General features: G+C 51.1%; 9 protein-coding genes across 9 annotated transcripts; 4 read left to right on the top strand and 5 right to left on the bottom strand.

Moving 5' to 3' along the window:
• Positions 1-857: 857 nt before the first annotated feature.
• ASPWEDRAFT_105638 (putative alpha-L-rhamnosidase A) lies at positions 858-2,894 on the top strand (the record flags this gene model as incomplete). Its single annotated transcript, XM_040827745.1, has 2 exons — positions 858-1,970; positions 2,019-2,894. The coding sequence occupies 2 exons, from the start codon at positions 858-860 to the stop codon at positions 2,892-2,894; spliced, it is 1,989 nt and encodes a 662-aa protein (XP_040693589.1).
• Positions 2,895-3,540: 646 nt separating this feature from the next.
• ASPWEDRAFT_37783 (putative formaldehyde dehydrogenase) lies at positions 3,541-4,734 on the top strand. The gene is made up of 2 exons (XM_040834756.1): positions 3,541-4,461; positions 4,511-4,734. The coding sequence occupies exons 1-2, from the start codon at positions 3,546-3,548 to the stop codon at positions 4,636-4,638; spliced, it is 1,044 nt and encodes a 347-aa protein (XP_040693588.1). The 5' UTR covers positions 3,541-3,545; the 3' UTR covers positions 4,639-4,734.
• A 275-nt stretch (positions 4,735-5,009) lies between these two features.
• ASPWEDRAFT_106541 (branched-chain amino acid aminotransferase) lies at positions 5,010-6,221 on the top strand (the record flags this gene model as incomplete). The annotated part of the gene is made up of 2 exons (XM_040827818.1): positions 5,010-5,076; positions 5,143-6,221. The coding sequence occupies 2 exons, from the start codon at positions 5,010-5,012 to the stop codon at positions 6,219-6,221; spliced, it is 1,146 nt and encodes a 381-aa protein (XP_040693587.1).
• A 198-nt stretch (positions 6,222-6,419) lies between these two features.
• ASPWEDRAFT_169734 (uncharacterized protein) lies at positions 6,420-9,870 on the bottom strand (the record flags this gene model as incomplete). The annotated part of the gene is made up of 2 exons (XM_040830506.1): positions 6,420-9,555; positions 9,626-9,870. The coding sequence occupies 2 exons, from the start codon at positions 9,868-9,870 to the stop codon at positions 6,420-6,422; spliced, it is 3,381 nt and encodes a 1,126-aa protein (XP_040693586.1).
• Positions 9,871-10,655: 785 nt separating this feature from the next.
• On the bottom strand, positions 10,656-14,529 carry ireA (bifunctional endoribonuclease/protein kinase IRE1; the record flags this gene model as incomplete). The annotated part of the gene is made up of 2 exons (XM_040838367.1): positions 11,163-14,529; positions 10,656-11,112 (listed from the first exon to the last, which is right to left on the bottom strand). The coding sequence occupies exons 1-2, from the start codon at positions 14,126-14,128 to the stop codon at positions 10,656-10,658; spliced, it is 3,423 nt and encodes a 1,140-aa protein (XP_040693585.1). The 5' UTR covers positions 14,129-14,529.
• A 490-nt stretch (positions 14,530-15,019) lies between these two features.
• On the bottom strand, positions 15,020-17,343 carry ASPWEDRAFT_58178 (glycoside hydrolase family 76 protein). The gene is made up of 3 exons (XM_040838366.1): positions 16,879-17,343; positions 16,109-16,803; positions 15,020-16,050 (listed from the first exon to the last, which is right to left on the bottom strand). Exons 1-3 carry the CDS (start codon positions 16,973-16,975, stop codon positions 15,463-15,465), a joined length of 1,380 nt encoding a protein of 459 aa, XP_040693584.1. The 5' UTR covers positions 16,976-17,343; the 3' UTR covers positions 15,020-15,462.
• Positions 17,344-18,433: 1,090 nt separating this feature from the next.
• Positions 18,434-20,209, bottom strand: ASPWEDRAFT_25699 (chaperonin-containing T-complex subunit CCT2; the record flags this gene model as incomplete). The annotated part of the gene is made up of 4 exons (XM_040832766.1): positions 18,434-18,493; positions 18,554-19,928; positions 19,990-20,147; positions 20,207-20,209. The coding sequence occupies 4 exons, from the start codon at positions 20,207-20,209 to the stop codon at positions 18,434-18,436; spliced, it is 1,596 nt and encodes a 531-aa protein (XP_040693583.1).
• Positions 20,210-20,475: 266 nt separating this feature from the next.
• ASPWEDRAFT_103936 (WD40 repeat domain-containing peptidylprolyl isomerase) lies at positions 20,476-22,465 on the top strand (the record flags this gene model as incomplete). The annotated part of the gene is made up of 3 exons (XM_040827608.1): positions 20,476-20,545; positions 20,602-20,979; positions 21,030-22,465. The coding sequence occupies 3 exons, from the start codon at positions 20,476-20,478 to the stop codon at positions 22,463-22,465; spliced, it is 1,884 nt and encodes a 627-aa protein (XP_040693582.1).
• Positions 22,466-23,169: 704 nt separating this feature from the next.
• On the bottom strand, positions 23,170-24,143 carry ASPWEDRAFT_25697 (uncharacterized protein; the record flags this gene model as incomplete). The annotated part of the gene is made up of 2 exons (XM_040832765.1): positions 23,170-23,542; positions 23,599-24,143. The coding sequence occupies 2 exons, from the start codon at positions 24,141-24,143 to the stop codon at positions 23,170-23,172; spliced, it is 918 nt and encodes a 305-aa protein (XP_040693581.1).
• Positions 24,144-24,826: the final 683 nt, after the last annotated feature.

The following is a 24,826-nucleotide window of genomic DNA, read 5'->3' as shown; positions in this document are numbered from 1 at the left end:
AATGAAGTCATTTATGAGGCACCAAACCTGGCATTCTCCCATATATTCGAGAAATGTAGATTCTTCCTTCCGAATGGCGAGAAGGGGCGGTAATCTATAGAGAACTATACTATCCCGAGCAGCTATACACAATCATCCATTGTAGCATTGTATCAGACTATTCAAATATGCATTTTGGACATACTACTCTATCATATTTAATTCAACCAAACAAATGTCTGGAGTCAATTATCGACTCTGCTCAACGCTAATGGCTGCCTGAAATATCAATCCTCCTGCCCATCTCGGCCAACCCCGCACTCCAACTTCTCCTCTCCTCTCTCTTGCCTACTCAACTCACACCACCCACCATCAGACCACGGCATCTCTTCCCCTCTTTTCTACGCCTTCAATGTCTTTCGATCACCAAAGCCGTCCCTGAGACCCGAAGAATGCCAAGTGCCAACCGAATGCAACCAGCCCACATGGCTTCCCCGCAGAACGCCACTCCTCCCCACATCGTTCCTCTCAATGGAAAACAGCATCAAACCTTTCGGGTTGTTGTTCGACCGACGATCCCGTCCAGGAAGCCTTCCTAAACAAATTACACTTCTCTAGAGCCTGCCATGGATAGGCTCTGCCTTCATCGGCCAGTGTTCACCCGAATCATTCACAATGCCACTGATAAACGTGCCCCCGGACCAGCTTGTCCACCGGGATTTCCGGAGTGATGATCGGGGAAAATGACGCATAACTCATAATGTTTCGCTTTGAACCGATCCTACACAATGGCAGAAGAATGGGGATATAAGACAGGCCGAAGGACGTTTTGGAGACTCGATATTCCGATACATGGCCCATAACCCACACAACCGACCATGCGGTTCATATCTTCGTTGCTCCTGGTCCCCTCTTTGCTGGGGATTTCCTGCCAGGCTATCCCGTACGAAGAGTACATTCTCGCTCCAGCTTCTCGGAATGTTTTTCCAGCTTCGGTTTACCAGGCTAATGGCTCGGTCTCTAACGCGGACGTTCTAACCCGCTCTGGTTCCGGAAATACAACTCTGCGCGGTGTGTCTTCCATTACCTACGACTTTGGCAAAAACATTGGCGGTATCGTCTCTCTGGATATCGGCTCTGCCTCGTCTCGCGATGCCTTTGTGGGCGTGGCCTTTACGGAATCTAGCCTATGGATCAGCAACCAGGCCTGCGATGCCACTTCGGACGCAGGATACGACACCCCGCTGTGGTTCCCCGTCGGTAAAGGTCCAGGACGTTATACAGCAGAGAAGAAACACACTCGAGGTGGATTCCGATACTTGACTCTTATCAGCAACACGACCGCGACAGTGTCCGTTCGCAGCCTTCAAGTCAACTACACCGCTGCACCGACCCAGGATCTACGTGCCTACACGGGCTACTTCCACAGTAACGACGAATTGATCAACCGGATCTGGTATGCGGGAGCTTACACCAACCAGCTCTGTACCATTGACCCGACTACCGGAGATGCCCTGCCTCTCTTGGGAGCTATCAACTCGGGCGACAACATCACCTTACCACAGACTGACCCTTGGTGGAACAACTACACCATCACCAACGGAAGCAGCACAATCACTGATGGAGCCAAGCGGGATCGTCTCGTGTGGCCAGGAGATCTTTCAATTGCACTTGAGAGCATCGTCGTGAGCACATCGGACTTTTACAGTCTCGACAACGCAATCCAAACCATGTTCGCACAGCAGGCAGCCGACGGTCGTTTGCCGTACGCCAGTAAGCCGTTCACCGACACTGTGAGCTTCACCTATCACCTGCACAGTCTCGTGGGAGTCTCATATTACTACCGGTACTCGGGTGATCAAGACTGGCTATCCAGCTATTGGAGCCAGTATAAGAAAGGTCTCGAATGGGCTTTGTCAAGTGTTGACAGCACTGGCCTAGCTAACATCACCGCAAGTGCCGACTGGCTGCGATTTGGCATGGGTGCTCATGTAAGCCATTCTCTAGCAGGGCTTTGGTTTATATGCTAATTAGAACAGAATATCGAAGCAAATGCCATCCTTTACTTCGTGCTCAACGAAGCCCAAGAGCTTGCCGAAATACTCGAAGACTCCGATGTGTCCGCGAACTGGGCTAAGATTGCAGCTGGTATCAAGTCTGCCGCCAACGAACGCCTGTGGGAGAAGGATGCTGGCTTGTACCGTGATAACGAAACGACAACCCTTTACCCCCAGGATGGCAACTCCTGGGCAATCAAAGCCAACCTGACCCTGTCGGAAGAACAAAGCAGTGTAGTCTCTTCTGCCCTTCAAGCCCGCTGGGGACCCTATGGTCCTCCCGCCCCCGAAGCTGGAAAGACCGTCTCACCATTCATCAGTGGCTTTGAGTTGCAGGCGCATTACTTGGCCGATCAGGCAGAGCGGGCACTGGACCTTATTCGGCTAGAATGGGGCTTCATGCTGGACGATCCCCGCATGACGAATTCGACTTTCATCGAAGGTTATTCCACCGATGGATCCTTGAAATATGCCCCGTACTCAAACGATCCCCGTATCTCGCATGCCCACGGTTGGTCGACAGGGCCGACCGCAGCTCTCACTTTCTATGCTGCTGGACTTCAGATCACCGGCGCGGCGGGAACTACATGGCGTATCGCGCCGCAGCCAGGTAACTTGACTGAAGTGGACGCTGGCTTCACGACCGACTTGGGATCGTTTGCTACGTCCTTCCAACTGACGAATGACGGAAAGGGATATAAGGAGTTCTCTTTCACCACACCAAGCGGCACTCAAGGAGATGTGAAGCTGGCAGGAGTTGAGGGAACCCTTGTCTCAGACAGTGGCCGTATCAAGCTGGTCAACGGAGCTGCCACGGGAGTGAAGGGTGGTAGCTGGAAGTTGGAGACCAGCAAATGATGTGTATGATTATCAATGATAATTTTCGGAACTTACCATTGTTACTTTTGGCAGAATGCAAATTTTAATATCTTGCAGTGTTTATGTTGGTGTCATTTCAACTGGATAGTTTCTCATCCATGGATGGACTCGGAATGATTTCAGACCCGGCAAATTATCCCGGTGTTTCTAACCACATTAGAAACCACTATATTCAATGGGCCTGGTCGCCACAGCATTGCAATGCTGATTCAAGGCGTAAATTTCCGGCAGGTATTTGCATGCCGTCATCATGGCGATCCAGCATTGCAGCGAAAATTAAAGATGGCATACCTGCTAGTTTGATCGCTAGACCTATCCCCCATCGTAAAGCTGTAGAGAAAAGCGACTAAGATACATCAATATATCAAAATGGCAGCAAAAATGGCCGGGTAAGTCAAAAGCCTTGCCTATGAATACTGCTGACCAAACAGCCCCGTTACCACTACACGGTACAAACCGCATCCTACCGACAGAATGAAAGCAGCCCAATGGATGGGCACCCGATCAGTCGAAGTGGGAATGGTAGCCAAACCAGCCATCACTGACCCCAGCGATGCGATTGTGAAAATCACTCACTGTAGCATCTGCGGCTCTGACCTGCACGTGTACGACGGGGAAATGAACGACTCCATGCAAAAGGGCGACATCATGGGCCACGAGGCAATCGGAATCGTCGAGAAGATCGGCCCGGACGTCAAAAGCCTCTCTGTGGGGGATCTTGTCATGATCTTACCCATCATCGCGTGTGGAAGCTGCGATTACTGTAAACGGGGAGAGTATTCGCTATGTGACACGACCAACCCATCTCTGGATATGGAGAAGACGTACGGACACCGGCTGGCAGGGATGTTCGGGTACGCGCTTCTCTACGGCGGATACCCAGGGAATCAAGCAGAGTACTGCCGGGTGCCGAACGCAGATCTGACGTGCGTCCGGGCACCGGAAGATCTCGACGCAAAGAAGCTGCTAGGGCTGACGCACGCGACAACCACGGCATGGCATGCCTGTGAGCTGGGCCAGGTGGGACAGGGCGATGTTGTGGGCGTCTGGGGATGCGGACCTGTAGGTCTCTCGATTCAACGACTGGCGCTTCTTCGGGGAGCGAAGAAGGTGTTTGGGATCGATAAGGATCCTCTCCGACTACAGCTGGCGGAGGGTTTTGGCATGATCCCTGTGGATGTCTCGGCACATCCAGAGGTGGGAGATTACATCCTCTCCATTCAACCCAATGGAGTCGACAGAGCGATTGAGGCGAGTGGGTTCCGTAGCACGCAGAAACCGCAGCACGCGGCGATGCGAGCCATAGGCCTTGAGCGGGATACCAGCGATACCGTGGCGGCGATGATTAAAGCGACACGCAAGGGAGGCAATCTGGCGCTGATTGGGGATTTCTTCTACAGCACCAATGACTTTCCGATTGGGCCGATGATGGAGAAGGCTCTGACGGTGCGAGGAGGGCAGGTGTATTCGCAAAAGTATCATCCATTCTTGCTAGATATGGTGGCACAGGGCGAGTATGATCCGTCTTGGGTGTTTACTCATGAAGGTACGTTCTATGATGGGTTAACCGTGGGGTTAGTATCTGACTGGTGTAGATGATTTTGAGAATATCGCAGAGAATTACCGCAAGTTTTCTCGACATGAGATCCCAGGAGGGTTGAAGGTGTGCTTGACAACAGAGTATGGACGGAGCCCCATGGATCATGATCAGTATGGCGTTTGAATAGATACTCTTCATTGGCTGCAATTGTGTAACTATTCAAAAGTGGACTGGAACAACACGAGAAACACCCCTGTAACACCAGGTTTAACGGCTGATCAGTGCCCAATGACTCAATGAAAAAAAAAAATTGTGTCTTACCTCAGCTGCAGAAAATGAATATAAAATCCGCTCAAATCGACTCTGAAACATTGGCTTTCTCCAGTCTTTTATTCACTTTTGTCTTCTCCAGATTTCTCCAGGTCAATTACATCACTTTCCCGTTTAAGTTAGCTCTCTCTTCTCTTCATTCTTCCTTCTCTTCCCCTCATTTCTTCTCTGGATTTTGTCCTCATCGATTTAATCAACTGTTAATTGATTCCTCATACCTCATAATGTCCTTCCCTCCCCCTCCTGTCAGCTCCATCGATTGGGGCAATGTAGGCTTCAAAGTGCGTGAAGGTACTCCAAACCCCTCCATAAACATGCGATGACGAGCATCAAACATAATAACAAAACACATCACAGTCAACGGCCATGTCGAATGCCACTTTTCCTACAGCAGTGGCGCCAAATGGTCTGCGCCTAAATTCGTCGCCTCCCCGCACCTCCCCATCCACGGCATGGCCCCGGGCCTCAATTACGGCCAGCAAGCCTACGAAGGTCTGAAAGCTTTCCGTCGTCCCTCGGGCGAAATCACCATCTTCCGTCCTGATCGCAATGCTGCACGCATGGTTCGCTCGGCGGATTTCATCTCCATCCCACCTGTCCCGGAGAATTTGTTTGTGAAATGCGTCGATCTAGCTGTCGCTGCGAATGCGGAATTCGTTCCTCCCCATGAAACCGGTGCTGCTATGTATATCCGTCCATTGATCTTCGGTTCCTCCGCTCAGCTGGGCCTCAGTCCCCCTGACGAATATACATTTGTCGTTTTCGTGATGCCCACGGGTGTTTACCATGGTGTTCACGCTGTGGATGCCTTGATTCTGGAGGACTTTGACCGGTCTGCACCTGAGGGAACTGGCTCCGCCAAGGTCGGTGGTAACTATGCCCCGGTTCTGAGACATAGTGGGCAGGCGCACAAGGAGGGATTCGGAATCACTCTTCATCTGGATAGTCGGACTCGGTCTGAGATTGATGAGTTCTCGACATCGGCGTTTATAGGCGTGCTTCAGGACAAGCAGACTGGAAAGGTGACTCTCGTACAGCCGGATAGCAAGAACGTGATTGATTCGGTGACTGCGTCGTCTGTGTTGGAGATTGGTGAGCGGGTGTTTGGCTTCCAGGTCGAGAAGAGACGTGTCCCGTATGATGAGATTAAGGAGTTCCAGGAGGTGATTGCTTGCGGCACCGCGGCGGCCCTGGTTCCTATTCGCAGTATCACGATGCGTTCCCGCGATGATCGTTTCACCTTTGCCTGTGGCGGAGAGGATAACAGCGGCGGTGAGATTTGCGTCAAGTTGCTGAAGACGCTCAAGGGCATTCAGGCCGGCAAGATCGAGGACTCCTTTGGCTGGAATTATGTCGTGCAGGCTCCGCCTCCGGGCTGGGTTGAGGGCGCTGGAGGTCACGAAGAGAAGGAGTTGAATGGGGCCAATGTGCCGTAGATGCTATGCCGACTGCGCACTACTTCATGACCGGAAGATTTGATTCTCAACATAGCTTGTATGTATTCAATGTGTGCCATGATTAATGTATTGAACAATTCATTTACCCAATGGTATTCTCACTGTGCAACTAGGATACATAGAACCCCGAATCTGTATTACATTTAATTAACATGGACTTCGTTCAAATGCCCCCTTTTACCTCTTCCGCGCACCAGGTCGTAGCTTGCCCACTATTCCGCTCGACTGGATATCTCCATAATCAGCGCTGCTTTCGCTGTCGTCTCCGCTTTCACTTTCACTTTCGCTCTCGCTTTCCTCCTCGGATTCGCTATCCGATGGTGGGTCGAACACGTCCTTTCTTGCACCCGGGGCGTGGGCCGCCTTGGCTTGCTGCGCTTTCTCTTGCCCCTGCTCCTTCTGAGACATCAACAACGACTTGAGCGTTTCGCGCGGTCGAGTGGCGGGTGACGGTCGCGCCCACTGCTGGGACTGCGGTTGGGACTGCGGTTGGGACTGCGGCTGGGATGCTGCCGGCTGCGATGGAGTAGTTTTCGACTGGGGTGTTTGCGACTGGGCTCGCTGGGGAGGAGCTGACGATCTGCCTCGGCCCAAGAGGTCGGCTTTACTCTGCGCAGGCTCGTCTTCCTCTTCATCACCATCGGAGTTCTCATCGTCCTCGGACTCTTCGGACTCGCTTTCCTCCTCTGAAGACGAGGATACCTCGACGGGTTCCTGTGCCGATGTCGGTTTGGGGCTTGGGCCATCCTTTGGTTTACTGCCATTAACATTCTTGGCTTGATTGGCAGATGCTGAGCGAGTTGTCGGCACAGACGGCAGACTGGCATCATCAGAAAGTGATGAGTTCGGTGACTTTCCATTTGCAGTAGCTGCGGGCTTTGGGTCTGGCTTTGCAGAAGCCCGAGTCTTGGCCGCTAGAGTTGGTGTCTCTGCATGAGGCGTCTTTGCAGAACCGGGAGTTGCAGATTCGATCGGCTTCGCTTGTTGTTGAGATTGTTCGAGTTGAGAAGATTGAAGTTGAGAGGTATTGGGTTCAGTAGCCTGGGTCGCATCTATTTTTTCCGCGGGCTCAGTATGGCCGTTGGTAGCCGGTGTCTTTTTCTCACTCGTCTTTTCCTTAGGTGCAACCGGCTGCTTTGATGTAGAATCAGTACTTCCAGTCTTTTTCGCAGAAGTTTTAGCACTCGCTGGAGTAGGCGTGGCCTTCTTCTGAGGTTGCGAGGGTGTGCTAGCTTTCTTGTTTGTTTCGCCATTCACGTTGCCCTTCGTATTGCTCTTCGTCTCGCCATTCGTGTCTCCACTTGCCTTTTCGGCCTCATAAGTTGCCACTTCCTTTTGTAGTTTGTCAAACTTGGTTCGAAGCTGGGGTCGACTCCGTCCGCCCTTGGAGATCTTCGTCAGCTGATCCCAGGCCGTTGATAGTGTGCGTAGTTTGGAAAGGTATTCAGGCTCTTCGTTCTTTTCTTCCAAGACCTTGATCTTCTTTTGAAGCTCTTCCTTTGCTTCTTTTTCTTGCTTTTCTTTCTCCAATTTCTCTTCTGCCTCCTTCATCATTTGCTCGATCTTTTCCTGGGAGTATCCTTTCGGGAAAACTACTGACTTCGGGTCAACAGGCTTGCCCCCCGATCTAGGTGTACTCTTAGGGGTTGATTCTTTAGGATTAGTCCGTGGAGTTGACTTTGGTGGTGCTGAGCCGGGTCCAGTCAGAATTTCCTCTCCTTCGGCAAATGATACAGACCGGCGCTCTGATGGTCTGTCTGCTGGGGAGTCCTTGCGCAAAACTGACTGCAACCCCCCCTTGACTCTGTTCATCGCAGGCGTGCTGACCTTGGATGGGGTTGAATTCTGTTGGATTGAGGATCGGCGAGCGGTTGGTGCACTGCTAGAGAAAAGAGGCGTAGCGGTGATGGTGCCCTGGGATGGAGCAGGGTCTCCTGATTTTGTAGAATCTTGAGATAGATCGAGCATGACCGGTTTCTTGCCAGGGGGGCTCCTCGTAATGCCCAATCCAAGACCAGATTTTGAGGCCTCGGATGCTCGTTCAATGCTTGGACATCGACCAGAGTCGGAGAAGGATGGCGCTCTCTCACGCTTACGCAACGCGGATGGGCTGCTACTAGGACGTGCCACTGTCTTATTGCCCGTCTGAGGATCGCTCTTTTCTACCTTATTCGAGGAAGGAGTACCGGCAGCATTGAGACGAGGCTCTTTGTTCGGTACAAGATCCTCCTGGCTCATATTTCTCTTGCGTAACCGAGTTTCCGGGAAGTTGACATGTGTGGTGTCCATTGGCGCTGTGATGGGCTTGTCAGCCTCCACGGGACGAGCGTCGGTAGACGGTTGGTCCTTTTTCTTCATGACTGCGTCGTCTTCCTTCATTGTAACATCGCCGTCTCCGTCGCGGTTTTGTTCGCCATCCTCACTGTCATCTGTCTCCGACTCAGTCTCTCCCTCTTCATCATCTTCGGTCTCCTCTTCGGTCTCCTCTTCACTCTCTCCGCTCTCCTCTTCCTCCTCGTCATCATCATCGTCATGCTCCTGGGCTTGTGTTTCGATAAAATCAGTCGCCCGCGCGCTTTGAGACCGCGATCGAGTTCCCAGCGGTGACTCCGATCTGTCGCCTTGTTTCGGTTGACCAGATGGTGGGGATTTCGCCTCAGACATTCTGGTAATGGACCGCTGTGTCGAGCTTGCTCTGGGGACTGAACCTTGTCGGGGAGCTGAACCTTGCTTGGACCCTGATCCTTGGCTTCTCACAGAGCGAGGATGTGTCGGGGTAGGGGAACCACCCAGTTCCTGACTGGCCATGCGCTTGTGTTGCGGTGTACTTGCGACAGTACTTTCCTGGCGAGCTTGTGAATCTTCCTCATGGACGAGAGGTTTCTGGCCCCAGCGTGGCGGGGAGACCGGAATCTCTTTCTCGACAGACAACACAGGCTGATCATGACGGCGGTCTTCGATGGAAGCAGTATCTGCGGCTGTCCGGCCGTTGGCGGAAGATGAAAAGCTATCATACCCTTGCGATTCCTCCGCAATGGTCGGAAACTTGTGAACGGACATCTTCGCCTCTTCCTTCTTCATCTTCATCTTCTCTTCAAAGGTCTGGGCAGCCGCATCCCAATCTTGCGTCACAGAGGGGTATCGAACGGGGGCGTAGGGAGCCGGTTTCTGAATAACACGAACGGTGGCACGCTGGTCATGACCATCCACACGAGCTTTTCCATTGTCCACAAACACCTGGGAAACGGTCATATCGGCATCCAGATCGTCGGACTCATGATCATCATCGAGGATTTTCTTGATATCTAGAGGCCTACCGTAATAGTCAGTAACTGAAAATACCCAAACAACCGCAGGCGACCGTATGCAGAATCGCAACTCACTCGGTATTGGGCCTCAGCTTCCTCCATTTCTCTTGGATCAACCCCGCCAATCCGCCCAGTGTTACCTCCTCCGGTTCCTCAATCACAATCAGAAAGCTCACCGGCTTGCCGTTCGAGGAGTCGACCGAGCTCCGATTGCTATCATCCCGGTCACGATCTCCGATCAACGAGCGCAAAAACGACGGGGCGGAGGACTGGGCCTGGTCGCGAGGGAAGATTTTCACCGTAAGCCGTAAGAATACCATGGCGATATGTGGGAAAAGCGACTAATAAGTGTATTTCAATTGAATTAAGGATGATAAATCATCATCTGCAGGTGACAATTAAATGGTGGTGATGATGTGATGCTGTAGGGATTTTTCTTTTCCTTTGCGATCCAAATTGAGGGGTGTCGGAGGGAGGAAAATAAAAGGAAAATAAAAGGGAAGACAAAGAAAAAAGCAAGAGGGAAAAAGAGATTATATATCAAAACTGCATTGCAAGAAGGAACACAGATCAAAAAAAGAAAAGCACAGTGAATGGCACCCAGGCCTGGTGAAGCTGGAGATGCACAAGAAGTGAATGCGAGCCGCATCGGAGGCAGAAACAGTCGCGACCGACGCGGAGCCAAAAAAAAAAAAAAGGCTTCACCGCCATAGATGGCAGAAGATTTGTGATATGAACACACCCATGTGGATGCAGGAAAATAGGTCAAATGTGATAGATAAGATAGAATAAAAATGATTGATGCATCTTCTCCGCTCCATACATCCACATCCTGCGGGATGGTCACAATTTTTGCATGCGTGTTGCGCCGGATAACACTGGATCTGTAAACACTCCGAAATAGCTTCGTCTCATTGCTGCTCTAGTGCGTGCATTAGCACTCGAGTCGGATATGCACGTTGTCAAAAATACTGACTGAGATCTTCTACGAAGACGAAGGCGGTTTGTTACCCGGGTTCTTGCTTGCTTAATACATAAACTCAAAAGGAAATTCATTATGCTCATGCAACTCTACATAGCTATGTCATATATCACTCTCACGGCACTATTCAGGAGGAGTAAAGTAGCGCTTGAACCGGTCGATCCTCGTCAGATCCAAGTCCTGAATGACCTCATGGCAACTCATCAGCAGACTGGGGAATCGGACTGTCCAGAAGTTCAGGTATCCTTCTGGCAGCCCGCCGATGTGCGCCTTGAGATGTTCAGACATGTCATTGTAATGGTTGCGCTTGTTGCGCAGCGCCCGCAAAAGGTCCAGCATCTTAGAACCCGTATACTTGCGCTGTTTGCCCAGACTCTCTTTGAAATCCCGGGGCAACAAACGCAAAAAGTCCATGTCCTCACCCATCACTTGGGGTGCAATCGATTCCAGGCACAACAGTGCATCGGATGGAGGATCACGAGGCTCGAATTCAAAGTGATCCGAAACATCGCAGAGGAAGCTGAGTCGGTCCGATGGAGGCCAGAAGAACGGGTGCATCAGCACGGCAGTGGCATCGGGGCTGGGATAATCAGTATAAATCAAAATAAAAAAAGATCATGTGAATCTTACCGTCTTCGAGGATCCAAAGACAACATAGATTGAATCAAGTCGTGGGCTTCAAAGGCGTAGTCACCCAAGCGCTGAAGGTCATCAAGATTATAGTTTCCCTTCACGATATTCGCTTCCCGCATGAATTTGCCGTTCTTATCAAAGGGGTGACCGCCTCGTGTGAGAACATAGTAGAAAACGCAACCCAGTGAGAAAATGTCAATAGCTCGGGTGGCACGTCGGTTGGTTTGGGGGTCAACTACAGCCGGCTCAGAGGATTCGGTATGCTGTGATTCTACCCCCTGTATAGCTGAGCTCATGTCGTCGTCCACCAGCAATTCCGGGGCCCGCCAACCAGATGTCCCTGCGGCGTGTGCTGTGGTGGCACGGAAAGAGCTCTGATTGTCCTCGAGCTTCTTGCACAGGCCAAAATCAGAAATAAGCAACCGCATGGACCGGGATCCCATGCGGCCTCGAGGCATGGCCACGAGGATGTTTTGCGGCTTCAAGTCTCGATGGACAATCTTAAGCGAATGCAGGTAACGAACACCACCGGTGATCTGACGCAGAATGTCGGGCATATCCAGTCCACTCTGAACCAGCTGTGGGTAGTCAAAGGGCCGCTCAACCACATCTTGTAACGATGCAGGACACAACTCCAAGGCAATATACAGGAAGCCAGTTGCTTGCTCTCGACAGAAGTATCGGATAACGTTGTTGTGATCATCACTCTCCTGGAGCAAGCCAACTTCTTGTGAAGCGATATCAAAGAATTCCACAAGCATACGCTTGACTGCCACGTCGCGTCCATCAAACGAGCCTCGGTACACAACAGTTCCATGGCTGCCATGTCCTAACACAACATCGGTAAAAACCCGGAGCCGGCCAATTTGAAGGACGCCATCCATTTCGACCATTTCCTGAGACACTGTCCGGGACAGCTGCACATCGGGTTCAAGGCGAGGTTGGGGCTGAAGATTGTTCACCGCGTCTACCACACGATCCGCTTGGTCTTTGGATTCACCATCAGAGCCAGGTTTCTTACCCCGCTTGTGATTCTTGCCTCCACGACGGCCGCGCTTGTGCTTCTTCTTAGGCTTGTCGGCGTCTTCCCCTTCTTCATCACCACTCGGACCAACCGACGGTTCTCGAATACGTACGCGCGGGGTACTTTCGGGCGAAAGATTAGATCCATCTTTGTTGGGCTTGGGGGTAACATCGCCCCCATTGGTTTCCTCGGGTACGTTCACGTTGACAGTAACGTTAGGTACCGGTCGGACAGGAGTACTGTCCTCCCTAATCTCCGGAGGGCCCACAGACGGTGTCGGCGGGGTGGACAGTGGTGGATGGCCATAAGACGAAATTATGTTCTTCAAATCGAGCTTTTGTTTCGCTAGCTCTTGTATGTTGTGGGAATTGAAGTAAATAAAGGTGCCAAAGAATAGTAGCAACAGTGTCACGAATATGTCGATTGCATTGTCCCAGCCCTTCCGGATGATGGTGCTATGTCTAAGGGCTGGTGGCAGTGCCAGTTCTGATGGATCTCGTATCAAGTCTCGGGGGGTATCGTTGGAAAATTCAGCACCGGACGACCCAGAGATACTAGGGATATTACGGCGGATGACTCGTGGGCCGTTGAGTGAATGAACTCCGACTAGGGCATCCCGCTGCTGGCCGGACGTCAGACTCATCAGAGGCTGCCCATCCCGGAAGTAATCTTTCTCGTAGCATTGGGCCATCTTCGCTCGCCCTGTGACAAGCGGGTAGGTCTCTTCGGACATGGCGTACCATCCGCCGGCTTCAGTGCAATCCATAAAAACTCGCGTATCTCTTTCATCCAACGAGCCATAGTCTGGGTCTGGGGGCTGAAGTGGTTGAGAAAGAAGAACCAATTGTGTAGGAGCGTCTGGGGATTCGATATTGCCGGAGCGAGCCACATCGAAGACCCGGACAACAGGGGAGGAGAATCGCTGCGTGTAGCGGGGTCGATCCATACGAGAATGGTCAAAGCCCAAAACCACACCATCATGCATACTATATATATGACTCTGATCCATTGTCTGGAAGTATTGACTCTGGAGATCTATATCACGATTGTTTGACGTCCACTCGGAGTATTTCAGCGTACAGATTGAGTCGCCCGTTTCGGTATTTTGGATAGCGACAGCATACTCGACACGGCCGAGTACCAAGGTACCGGAAGTCGACTCGCATTCATCGGCATCGAAACCCTGACCGTCAACCTTCCGACACTCCTGGCCAGAAGTTATGGGACCGCGGGAGCTAAACACCCGCAAAATAGTTCCCGTCCGAGCATCAATGGTGTAGAGAGTTGTCTCCTTTCGGGCCGTGTAGGTCACGGCCGGGTCTGTGCCCGAGTAAGGAGTCTCATCCACCAACTCCTTGACGGTCAACCCCAATTTTTGCAACCCGCCATCTGGGCCGGGACTATAAATGTATATACTGCCATGCTGACTCGGTTCGACAATCCAGAGGAAATCGTCTTCGGGTTGGGTACGATCGAAGCTGGAGCGATTGGCTCGGTGGTAAATGCTCTCGACCATGGGACTGCTCGGGACCTCAAGGGCCCAACGAGCAGCACCGGTCTTGCGATCACGGGCGTGAATGGAACCATCGACGGTCGCCAGCAGGACAAAGTCCTCAACCTCCCAGTCCTGCAGAGACCGCGCATGAAGCTGCGGAGCCAGACCAGCAGAGGGACTGCTAGCCTGGGCAGGAGGGGCTCGAACGGCGCGGCCGGAGCCCGCCAGAGCCAGAGTTGCTAGGGCGCTCGCATCGTTGGATTTCACATGGATAGAAGGGTGTTGGTGGTGTTGTTGTAAACCGGTCGGGCCCAGTGGGACCGACACACTCGAAGGCACAGGATCATGTTCGTGAAGCTGCTGCGGAGCGACAAGAACAGGGAGCAGAAGGAGGGCGACGCCGGCGGGGAGAGTCGAACGGGCGCCAGGCAGCCGCCACCGCATTGTGGAGGACTACAATGTGTGGAGGACAACAAAATAGCAGAGGAAGGAGAAACGAGGTCTCATCAGTCACCGTCTCCTCGGGGAGAACAAAGCCGTTGATGATGAGAGCACAGACGGAATGAGATGAAAAGAAAAAAAGAGAAAGCGAAAACGAGGGAGAGAAGGATTATTTTGGGGGCCAGCAGAAACGGGACGGAGCGTGCGGAGGGAAGGCCAGGATCGCTGGAAGGGAGGACGAGACAACAGCAGCAGCCAATAATGATCGATCAGGCTGACAGCCACAAAATCATCCCGCCACAGCGGAGATGTTTTTCACTAGTTGGGTATGATCACTATTCTGAGGATTTCACTTTGGACTGGGTTAGGATAGTGATGTTCTTATGACGGAGTACAAAGTATTATGCAGCAGAACGGCAAAAGATGTCCAGCAGGAAGGAGGCAGATTGATCGCGTGTCGTGGAAGCAGAAAGAATTGATTGTGGGAGGCCTTGCGCAGGGGGCCGGACTGTGCCTCGGTGGAAGTTACAGCAACGGGGCATTGTTACAGGATGATAAGACATGGGATTGGGTGGACATGGACGATCTTTTCATGAGGATTCTATTGCCGGTTCTTCTGCTGCTTACTGTCACGCAATCAACAAGCGCCATCCATTAACAGGCCTTTCTAGTTGGGATTTTTGATGCTAGAGGTCTGAATGGCGCGATTTACGGTGTACAGCCCATACAAAAATAACCACCCAGCCTCCGCATGTTGAGGGTGGATCATTGGTATTTTAACCAATCGTGACCGTACAGTGGATCTCCCGCCCTATGCCGCTGACAGGGCCCAGAACACACAAAGCGACTTGGGGATGGAGCAGTCAAGATTGTCAAAACATTTGTGCGTAGGAAATGTATTTTGAATATGGTGGGATAGCAACGAGATAGTTTGTTTAAATAAGCTCATACATAATAATAATAACAATCAGCCAGGTATTCCGCTCCAAAACGCCTCAGCCCCCAAGAATTGAATAAACCCTCCTATAACACCCATGTGCAGAGCACAGTAAACGTCGAAAATATCAGTCGTAGATAGTATACCGCACCACATAAACATGAGAAGTGAAAGAGTAAGACTGGAAAGGGGGAATAGTAGTACAGGACTCTGTACAAGACAACAAATGGCAACTGATCGCTGCGTAGACTTGATACGCAATGGATGTCCCCACCTGGTCGTCATCCTCGGGTGAGAGTATAACCTTCCCTTCGCTATGTACGGTCACCATGGTGGGTATCTCATAAACTCTGGGTATCTTTGACTTTCTAGTCTGCATCATCCTTCACCGGACAACGTTTTATGTTCCGAAAACCATCCAAGCCACGGACGCGCCCCAGAAGGAGACCAAGAGGACTGTCAGAATTCCAGCACCAGCACGATCTCCAGTAGTTATTGGTTTCAGCGGCACGGGCTGATTCGTAGAGAGCCCAGCATTAGGATCGCCCTTACTAGTACCACCCGTGTCAGAAGTCAGAGGTCCCGGCTTTCTTGAGCTTCCATCCTGGTGGGCAATCATATTGCTTGAGAATATGCTGAGGGCACTCATATCTGATTCCAATGATGCCGCTCCATCAAAAGTGGATTGATGCCACCGCCTCCCACAATTGTTCTTGTTTTCCCCTGAGCACTGCTTTGCTGCTGCTATCCCCGACTGTTGGATCTTAGGGATGATCTCGTCGGCCGTGTATGGGGCAACAGTGGTGATAAATGTCAGCCAAGAGGACAAAAAGCCCTTGAAGCAGTCCTGGTTTCGATCGCAACTCATATTCGGCTCGCAGGAAATCTCAGACATGACGTCGCCACCGAACTCTTGGGGGAAGAACGTGGAGAAGGTAGTCTTCATCAGGCCATCAAGACCTTTCTTCCATTTATCGTCACCTTTGGTCTGTTCTCTCGGTTAGCCTTTCTATCACCTTCAGTGGCGTTGACATAGGGTTCCATACAAAGTTATACATATATGCGGCACCGCTGAGATACGTGCCATAGTTATACGTCCATTGCAGGTCCCCGTGGTCTTTGCATTGGGCCTCAATCGTTGTCGTATCCGCGATTGTCCAGTCATCCTCCCGGAGCAACGGTGTTTTGCCGCTCCAGTCCCAGATCTTCTCCGCCCAGTCCGCATATTTTTGGTCGGTGGTATAGAAGGCCAAGCGGGCTGCCAGCTGGAATAACCCGCCATTGGATATGGCGTTCTTGGTCGTGTAACCCTTCTGGTAAGGATAAATCTGCCAGCGCAAGCCACCACCACAGTTCTGGTCATCCCAGCGTGGCACTTGTGTGTTGAAGACACCCTGTGCGAGAGACAACCAGGATGGCTGGTCTTTTTGTTCGGTGAAGTTCAATTCCGCTGCGGTCATGGCTGCCAGACCCCAAAAGACTTGGTCATCGTTACCCAGGTCTTTGCTGTCGTTTGATGGGAAAAAATCGTTGTTGCCTTTCTGCCAAAGCATACCCTGCGTGGTAACATCGTTGTAAGAGGTGTCGCCGGTCCAGTACCAGTACTGGATAAGGGTCATGAACATAGCACCACCTTCCCACCAAGTGTCTTCCAACTTTCCAGGTATCTGACCTGACTCATTTCCGTGGTAGTAACTCATCATGTTGTAAGCCGCTGTCGCGGCCGCATTCTTGATGGATGCTAAAAGCCGATGGCCAATGTTAGTCACTGACTGACCTAGTGAAGGCGACTATGATTTCAATGGCCAAAACTTACTTTCATCATTAATATCAAATTCCAGTGCCGTGACTGCTCCCTGTCCCACAAGGAAAACGGTCAGGAGCACCGTCCGAAGCCAAGTTGGCAGTATCATGACGCCAAAAGAAAGACAATTAATCCGAATACCGGCGGGGAGGCAACCATCGAATCGAAGAATCTGCAGTGGAAGTAAGGGAGCGACAAGACGCGAAGAGAGGGCGAGGGGAGAGAAAGACTGCAGTGAAAGTATGCAAGGCTGGAATGCGCCGTCAAAGGGACGATTTAGAAGTCGTTCGTCGGCTGTTGTGGAGGAAATGAAAGAAAGACAAGAGCGACAGGCCCCATCCAATGGTACCTGTAGGCGTCAAGTCGACGGCAGGGTCCGGGATCCTGCGATCCTGCAGGAAGAATTGAAACATGCACTGCCGCCCAAAAGCATCCAAGGTTATGCCTCGAAGCGGTGGCTGCTTGCGGGGAATTCTCAATTTCTCTAATACGGAAGAAGATAATGGACATGATCGTCAAGATTGGCAGTGAGAAATGACTGATCTCGAGATGCTTTTGGTTTTCTTTGGCCTATGCCGTCAATCTTGCGTTCTTTAACCAAAAATAGCACATCGCAGCCTTGTGCTTACCCTGCCGGCTACGGATGTGGTTAAGCATCTTACCTTATCCAGCCACTGTAGGATAAGCATTTGCTTGTCCTTCCATCTTACAGCTTGATAAACTATATCTTGAGTTATCTCCAGGCATATCATTTCAGTGTACAAAATCTAGTCAAACAAACATAGGCACGACACCTCAGTTGATCAGGCTCGGGACCTAACCCCACACAATCCATACAGGGCTGTCGCTGTCAGTGCGCGTGGATCATGAACCCTCGACAAGAGATCCTACTGACTTCTTATATGCCTATTCCCTTTTTTTTTTTTTTTTTTTTTTATCAAACTATGAAAAAGCCAAATATATATATGTTGGATTTGTAATCCGGTTTTTTCCCGTTTCAATTTTAAAAATTTGCGAGTCTTTGGGGGCGTCAGATATATATTGTTCCATTGCCAACCCTACTAATAGCGGCTATGATAAGATCACAAATGCTCAAAGATACCATTTGATCAAAAAGAAAACGTATGACTAGTTCTGCTTGCGCTTAATTTCTATAAACTCTTTCTTTTCATCATCTCTGGCTTCTTTGGGCAATAGTTTTAGGCAGACACCCTAGATGGTTCTTTATTCAAGAAGGATACATGACCTGGTATTAAGTTATCGCCAGGGCCATAATAACTAGTGACCAGCCGGCTCCGTTTCTGGGGAGGAATCTCTATGTTTGATCGATTCGGGGTTGCTTTTTCCTAGCCCAAACCGTAGTTGCTTAACCTAATATATACCCTACGAGATTCGTATGCCGGTGCATGAAAGACAATCATCAGATGCTTTTATCATCAACCGATCTATCCTTAGTTATTATGCTCGGAAAGAGCAGATCATCCACATTTACATCCAGTATGGTTTCAATTGACTCTTTTCCTTGCGCCAAGTCATAAAAATCACGATTTCATTCTATCGTCCTCCTTTACATGCGCTCTCTCCGGCGAGGTGCAGCCCGGATGATGTTGTCAACACGAAGAAGAAGCTGTGAAATATTAATTGTTAGTCATGTATCCCTCGGAAAGAACTCAGAATCAAATCTTACCTCGGCAGCTTCCGATGCGGAAGAAACAACAGCCTTCTTCAACTTGTAGCTCTCCACCACACCCAACTCACGCATGTCAGCAATTCCTCCACCAGGGGTCAGCAGGTCCAATCCGGAGCAGTTCATGCCGTTGTTGACTGCCTGTCGCAGACGGGTAACCAGGTCACTGGAGTCGAGACCAGCGTTGTCGGCCAGGATAGTAGGCAACTGCTTGAGGGCATGTGCGAAGGAGTCGACAGCCAACTGCTTCTTGCCTGTTGTGTTCTGAGCAGCGTGCTCAACGGCCTTGGACATAACCATCTCAGCACAGCCACCACCCAGAGTTACTCGGGGATCCTTGACAGTCTGAGACAGGACTGCAAGAGCATCGTGGAGGGAACGCTCTGCTTCATCGAGCAGCTGCTCAGTGGCACCACGCAGAACGATTGTGCAAGCCTGACCGGCAGCCACACCCGAGAACTTGATGAGAGTGTCTTCACCGACGATAACCTCCTCGATGAGATCGCACTGGCCGAGCTGGACTTGGTCGGGGTGATCGAAAGTCGAGGCAATCTCACCACCGGTGACAAGGGCCAATCGCTCGATACCGTCGAAATCGGCGTGTTCAATGGACATGATACCAGCCTCAGTGAACAGCTGCTCGGGCCAGTTGTAGATGAGTTGACGGTTAACGAAGCAGTTGATGCCGTGAGACTTGATCCGCTCAACCTTGGCCCTCATCTTGTCACGCTCTGCCTTCTCCAGGTCGGCCAGCTTGCCGGTCGACTCGACCTTCACACGTGCACCAAAGATCTTGACCTTATCCGTGTCCATGGCGGTGTTGGCAACCAAGATCTTAGCATTCTCCAGACGCTTGGGCTGGTTAACACCGATCTTCTTGTCGAGGATGAATCCCTCATCCAGGTAGGAGTCACTGAGCTTTCCACCGGCCTTCTTAATCACCTGAATATGACTGAGATCGGTCGAGCCCTTGAGACGGAGGACGGCATCACAGGCGAGGGTGGCAAAGTGGTCGCGGTCCTGGGCCAGGACCTTGGAGCTGAGTGTTGTGCGGGCAATGGAGTGGAGGTCTCTGCGGAATGCCTCCATATCCTTGCTACGGTCGACAGCGGCCTTCTCGAGGGCCTCGAGAGCTGCCTTACTGGCTATCCGGAAACCTTCGATGATAGTCTGGGGATGGATCTTGCGGTTCACCAGCTTCTCTGCCTCCCGGAGCAGCTCCGCCGCCAACACAGTGACGGATGTCGTACCGTCACCGACTTCGTCATCCTGCACCTTAGAGATGTTCACCAGCACCTTTGCCGCAGCGTTATCGAGCGCAATAGCCTTTAGGATCGTAGCACCGTCATTCGTCACGAGGATTTCGCCGGTCGACCTGAATTATTGTCAGTGTGCCCAATACAACCCCGCACTTCGAAATTCATCGTCCCACGTACGCTGACTGCAGGATCTTGTCCATTCCTTTTGGTCCGAGGGTACTCTTCACCAGGTCACCGACGGCAATAGCACCGACGAAGGCGGAAAGACGGGCGTTCTCGCCCTTCTCTTCGATGACATCGTCCGCAAAGATTTGCGTGGGATTGGCGAAAGACGCCTGTACAGTTAGTGTAAATAAATAAAACAAGCAATAAAAAAGTTCTCAGGCCAACGTACCATTATGACTGTAAATGAATATTAAGATGGCTACCGTCACGGGTGAACTGGTAGCTCAGGGGTTGCTGTTCTTAAAAGGCAGTGGAGGATTATTGAATAATGCGGGACGTCCAGAAAAGTTGCGATGTGGTCCGAGCTCTAAAGCTGCTGGCAGACCGCCTGGGAACTGGGAGATTCTCTCGACCAGACGAAGAAGCCACACACCGCAAAGACTAGCGCTGCTGCTTGAGAGCTTTCTAGAATTGGTTTATTTATTCTCTATTTTCGCAATGGCTGAAACGGACGAGCAGTCGCGGTTATCCTCGAATAAGCGCCCCCATTCTTCCGTAGAGGCAGATGGTTCGTTCAAAACCTCTACAGCGAGTTTAATCATTGAAACTAACCTGATATTCTAGGAGATGACGACTCATCCGATGATGATTTCGGCCCTGCTCTTCCCTCCGCAGATGCACCCAAGAAGAAACGCCGCAAGCTCCCTTTCGAGAAGGTCTACGTGAATGCGTTGCCCGCATCGCCTCGGTACTCGAAGTCGCTCATGCACAAGGACCAATTGTCCTTTGTCACAGTATCACCATTTACAGATTTCCTTATTACAACCTCTATCGATGGAGTGGTTAAATTCTGGAAGAAGATGGCGGTGGGGGTGGAGTTTGTCAAAGAGTTCCGCGCTCACAACGGAGAGGTGAAGAGTGTCAGTGTCAGCGCAGATGGGAGGAGCTTTGCGACAACAGGGACGGACAAGACAATCAAAATTTTCGATGTCATCACATTTGGTATGTGCTATGGTGTCACAAGTGTGGTGTAAATGACTGACTCGCCGTAGATCTACTGGCGATGCTTCCATTGGAGTTCACACCACGCTGTGTCTGCTGGGTGCACCGACGAGGTGCATCATTGCCGCTGGTGGCAGTCACCGATGAAGAAAGCAGTTTGATCCAGATATTTGATGGACGAGGAGAAAACCCTACGCCAATGCACACCGTCAAGTCGATCCACCGATTTCCCGTGGCGGCCATCGCTTTCAACAATGCCTACGACTGTGTGGTTTCCGCCGACGACTCTGGCATGATTGAATACTGGCGTGCTGGCGACGGATCGTTTGAAAAGCCAGACAATGTTTTCGAACTCAAGTCGTCAACCAACCTTTTCGATTTCAAAAAGTCCAAATCAACACCCTCATCGCTGACAATATCGCCATCGGGCGAACAATTCGCTACCGTCTCCTTCCCAGACCGACAGGTGCGGATCTTTGACTTTCCCACAGGCAAGCTGTACCGAAAGTACGATGAGTCGCTGGCCACCATTACCGCTATGCAGCAGACAGGCAGCGCGATCTATGAACTAGACGAGATAGAATTTGGACGCCGTCTCGCCGTGGAACGGGAACTTGAGAACCCTGTTACAAAGCCCAAGATCAACGTTCTCTTTGACGAGTCAGGCCATTTCATCCTCTACGGCTCGCTATACGGCGTCAAGTGTATCAACACTTACACAAACCGGGTTGTACGCGTTTACGGCAAGGAAGAGCCATTCCGCGGCCTTAATCTGGGAATGTACCAGGGCCAACCCCAGAAAAAGGGTGTGGTCACAGTGTCCATGGCTGCAAGTGCCAACCCACTCCTCCAGGAAGCCGAAGAACGCGACCCGATTCTCGTCAGCACAGCTTTCGCTAAACTTCGCTTCTACCTCTTCACCAACGAAACAGAGGTATCCAAGTCGACACGCGACGTCCAAAACGAACGACCAACCCAGACAGCCGGCGGCCGGGAAGCAACCACCCAAAAGGCCAGTGAGACGGGCACATCAGCCGTCCTACACACAACACTGGGCGATATCCACCTCCGTCTATTCCCATCCGCAGCACCCAAAGCCGTGGAGAACTTTGTCACACACGCACGCAACGGCTATTACAACAACACCATCTTCCACCGGGTGATCCGCAAATTCATGATCCAGGGAGGTGACCCGATGGGCGATGGCACGGGCGGCGAGTCCATCTGGGGCGGAGAGTTCGAAGACGAATTCTCCACCCTCAAGCACGACAAGCCTTACACCTTGTCCATGGCAAACGCGGGACCCAACACCAACGGAAGTCAATTCTTCATCACGACGGAGAAGACGCCGTGGCTGGATGGTAAGCATACTATTTTCGGTCGTGCCGTGCAAGGGTTGGATGTTGTGCATAAGATCGAGAACAGCAAGACGTACAAAGAGAAGCCGGAGGATGATATCAAGGTTGTTAGTATCAGTGTGTCATGATTGTTTTTATTTTGTTGGTCTTTTATGAAGCGAATTTTTCTACTACATAGCAACTACATGAATTTTTTGTCTACATGTACACTACTACAGTATACTGAGAGTATGGAATATTTGAAAATGGGATTCACCGTCACAAAGAAACGGGTTTAAAATAGAATTCTGTATGAGTACGGAGTAGCAAGATAAAAAAAGATTCATAACGATGTGCAGATCATCGAAGCAAGGAGACATTCAGATAGACTCGGGTCAGAATCCCCACATGAAAGTCCACCGGCATAACTAAAAGAAGAAAAAGAAATGAAAAAAAAAGTACTATTCTGCAAAAGATCGAAAGGGAGAGTAGTGAACAGAAAGAAGGCGTGTCTTATATGTACTCTGTATAGGTACTGTATTGACCGACTGTACTTAACAAAAAGAAATATGTTTTAGCCAACCGATAGACACGCGGAACGCCGGATATATGCAAGATTAGCGTAGCGTAGAAAAGGGAGTAAGCTTAAAGAGTCGGTATTTAGATGAGGTGATAAAGTTGGAGGTATCTTCAAGCCTAGCGAGCTTCTCATGGGACCGATGCGCATGTTTAATTCGGTTTCGCTCGTGCGCTGGTGTTGATTTCCGTAGTATGTTTGCAAAGATCGTATTTCATGGAGAACCAGCGAGTGTTGTAGACGTCGTAGTGAAAGAATGGGGAAAGGTTCGATGGACTACCGTAGCACCTCCCGGGTCTCGACATTCCTATTGTCCATACTCTCTGGAGTCTTCTGTAACCGCGAAGGCTGGTTGGACCGAGTTTTGGACGCCATCACTTCTGTGCGAGAACTGCTGGCCACGGAATCGGTATGGACATAATCAAGAGGAGGTTGAGCGAGAGCCTGGCTTCGAGCCCCTAATTGGGTTGGGTCTTGTGCGCGATTGAACAACAGCCCGCTACTGTTGCCACTGCCAGATGTGCTGTGGTAAAGGTTGGGATGTTTGGCAGCATGACGACGTTTCAGCCACACGCCGACAATGATGATGATGGTGAACGCGACAATCAGGACGATTACCATGATCACCCACTGGTAATGACCGTCCCACCTGTAATCAATCAGTGAGACAACACAAACGGAAAAAAGAATCAAAGCGAAACCTACCAGCTCTGGGGCGCAGAGTTGGCCTTTACGGCCGCGCTAGAGGTTGCAGTACTTGCTGCCATGGTGGATGAATCGGTGGGTGAATCTGCTGTGGTGGTGGGTGTGTTGACTACCGGGTCTCCTGATGTATCATCCTTGATGTTTCCCCCAGACGAACAATAATCGTTAAACCATGTCTGAAGCAACGAGCGATCGGAAGAACTGGTGCAGGTGTCGTCGCAAGTCCCGTCCGGAGAGTTATGAAGCTGGGAGATCAAGGCTGACTGACAAAAGCAAGAAACATAGACGGATTTATCGTTCTCGGGAGCTTTAGGGGGCACACACCCACTCTGGGCCTGTTGGAGCAGGGAGCAGGAGAGTCCACACGCGGGAAAAGAATCGGAGGCGGCGGAAGGCAGGAGGATGGAGCTCTCTGCGAGCACGGTGGTGGAGAGCGATAGAATGAAGGAAAAGATCGCGACAAAAGAGACGAGCGAGAAACTAGGCCTCGTAGTAGCGGCCCTAACAGGGTTATTGGCGGTCCAGGCCAACCGGCGATGTGCCATGACGACGACTTTTTGTCGAGCTGGTGGAGATCGTCGGGGGGGGGGGGGGGGGATTTTGAGACTAAAGCGAGTGAGAAATCCAGTTACAGGAGACGGCCCACCATGATCCAGCAGGAGCAGATAGAGTTATCACAGAACGAATGACTGAAGATATTTCGATGAGTGTTTGAACGAGAGATGGAAGAATGAAAAAAAAAAAAAAAAAGAAAAAAGAAAAGAGGAAAAAAGAGGGATGAAGAGGGCCGCAGAGAGGAAGAGTCCAGACACGGCTGGAAGGCGACCCGAACGCAGCCGGCGAGGGAGAGGGGATATTGCACGGTGTCTTCCCTGTTTCAAACTCCAATATCGCCTGGGAAGGAGGATAAAACATCATCTCACAGATCCCAAGTTGCAGAAGGTGTCAGTCTTCCAGAACGAATCCGTCGTGAAGCCACAGGTTGCAACCCAACGACCCATCCTCATCCCCCGCATGCGTCTGCCCGCCTACGATGTCACAACGAACCGTTGACCCGTCAGGCCGGCTGGCTGCAAGTTGGACAGAATTAGATATTCGATGACTCTTGTCCATAATTCCATTGTGTTGGTTCCACAGGTTCGATCGACGTGCCGGAGCTCTGGAGAACTCGTTTGCGATGGTCTGGTCGCATCGCGATTCGCGAATTCACGATGATTTCTGTCTATCA

This window comes from Aspergillus wentii (assembly GCF_001890725.1).
Source record: "Aspergillus wentii DTO 134E9 unplaced genomic scaffold ASPWEscaffold_2, whole genome shotgun sequence".
NCBI classification, from domain to species: Eukaryota; Fungi; Ascomycota; class Eurotiomycetes; order Eurotiales; family Aspergillaceae; genus Aspergillus; species Aspergillus wentii.
The sequence above is the reverse complement of the archived record's forward strand: the minus strand, read 5'-3'. Positions and strand labels throughout refer to the sequence as shown.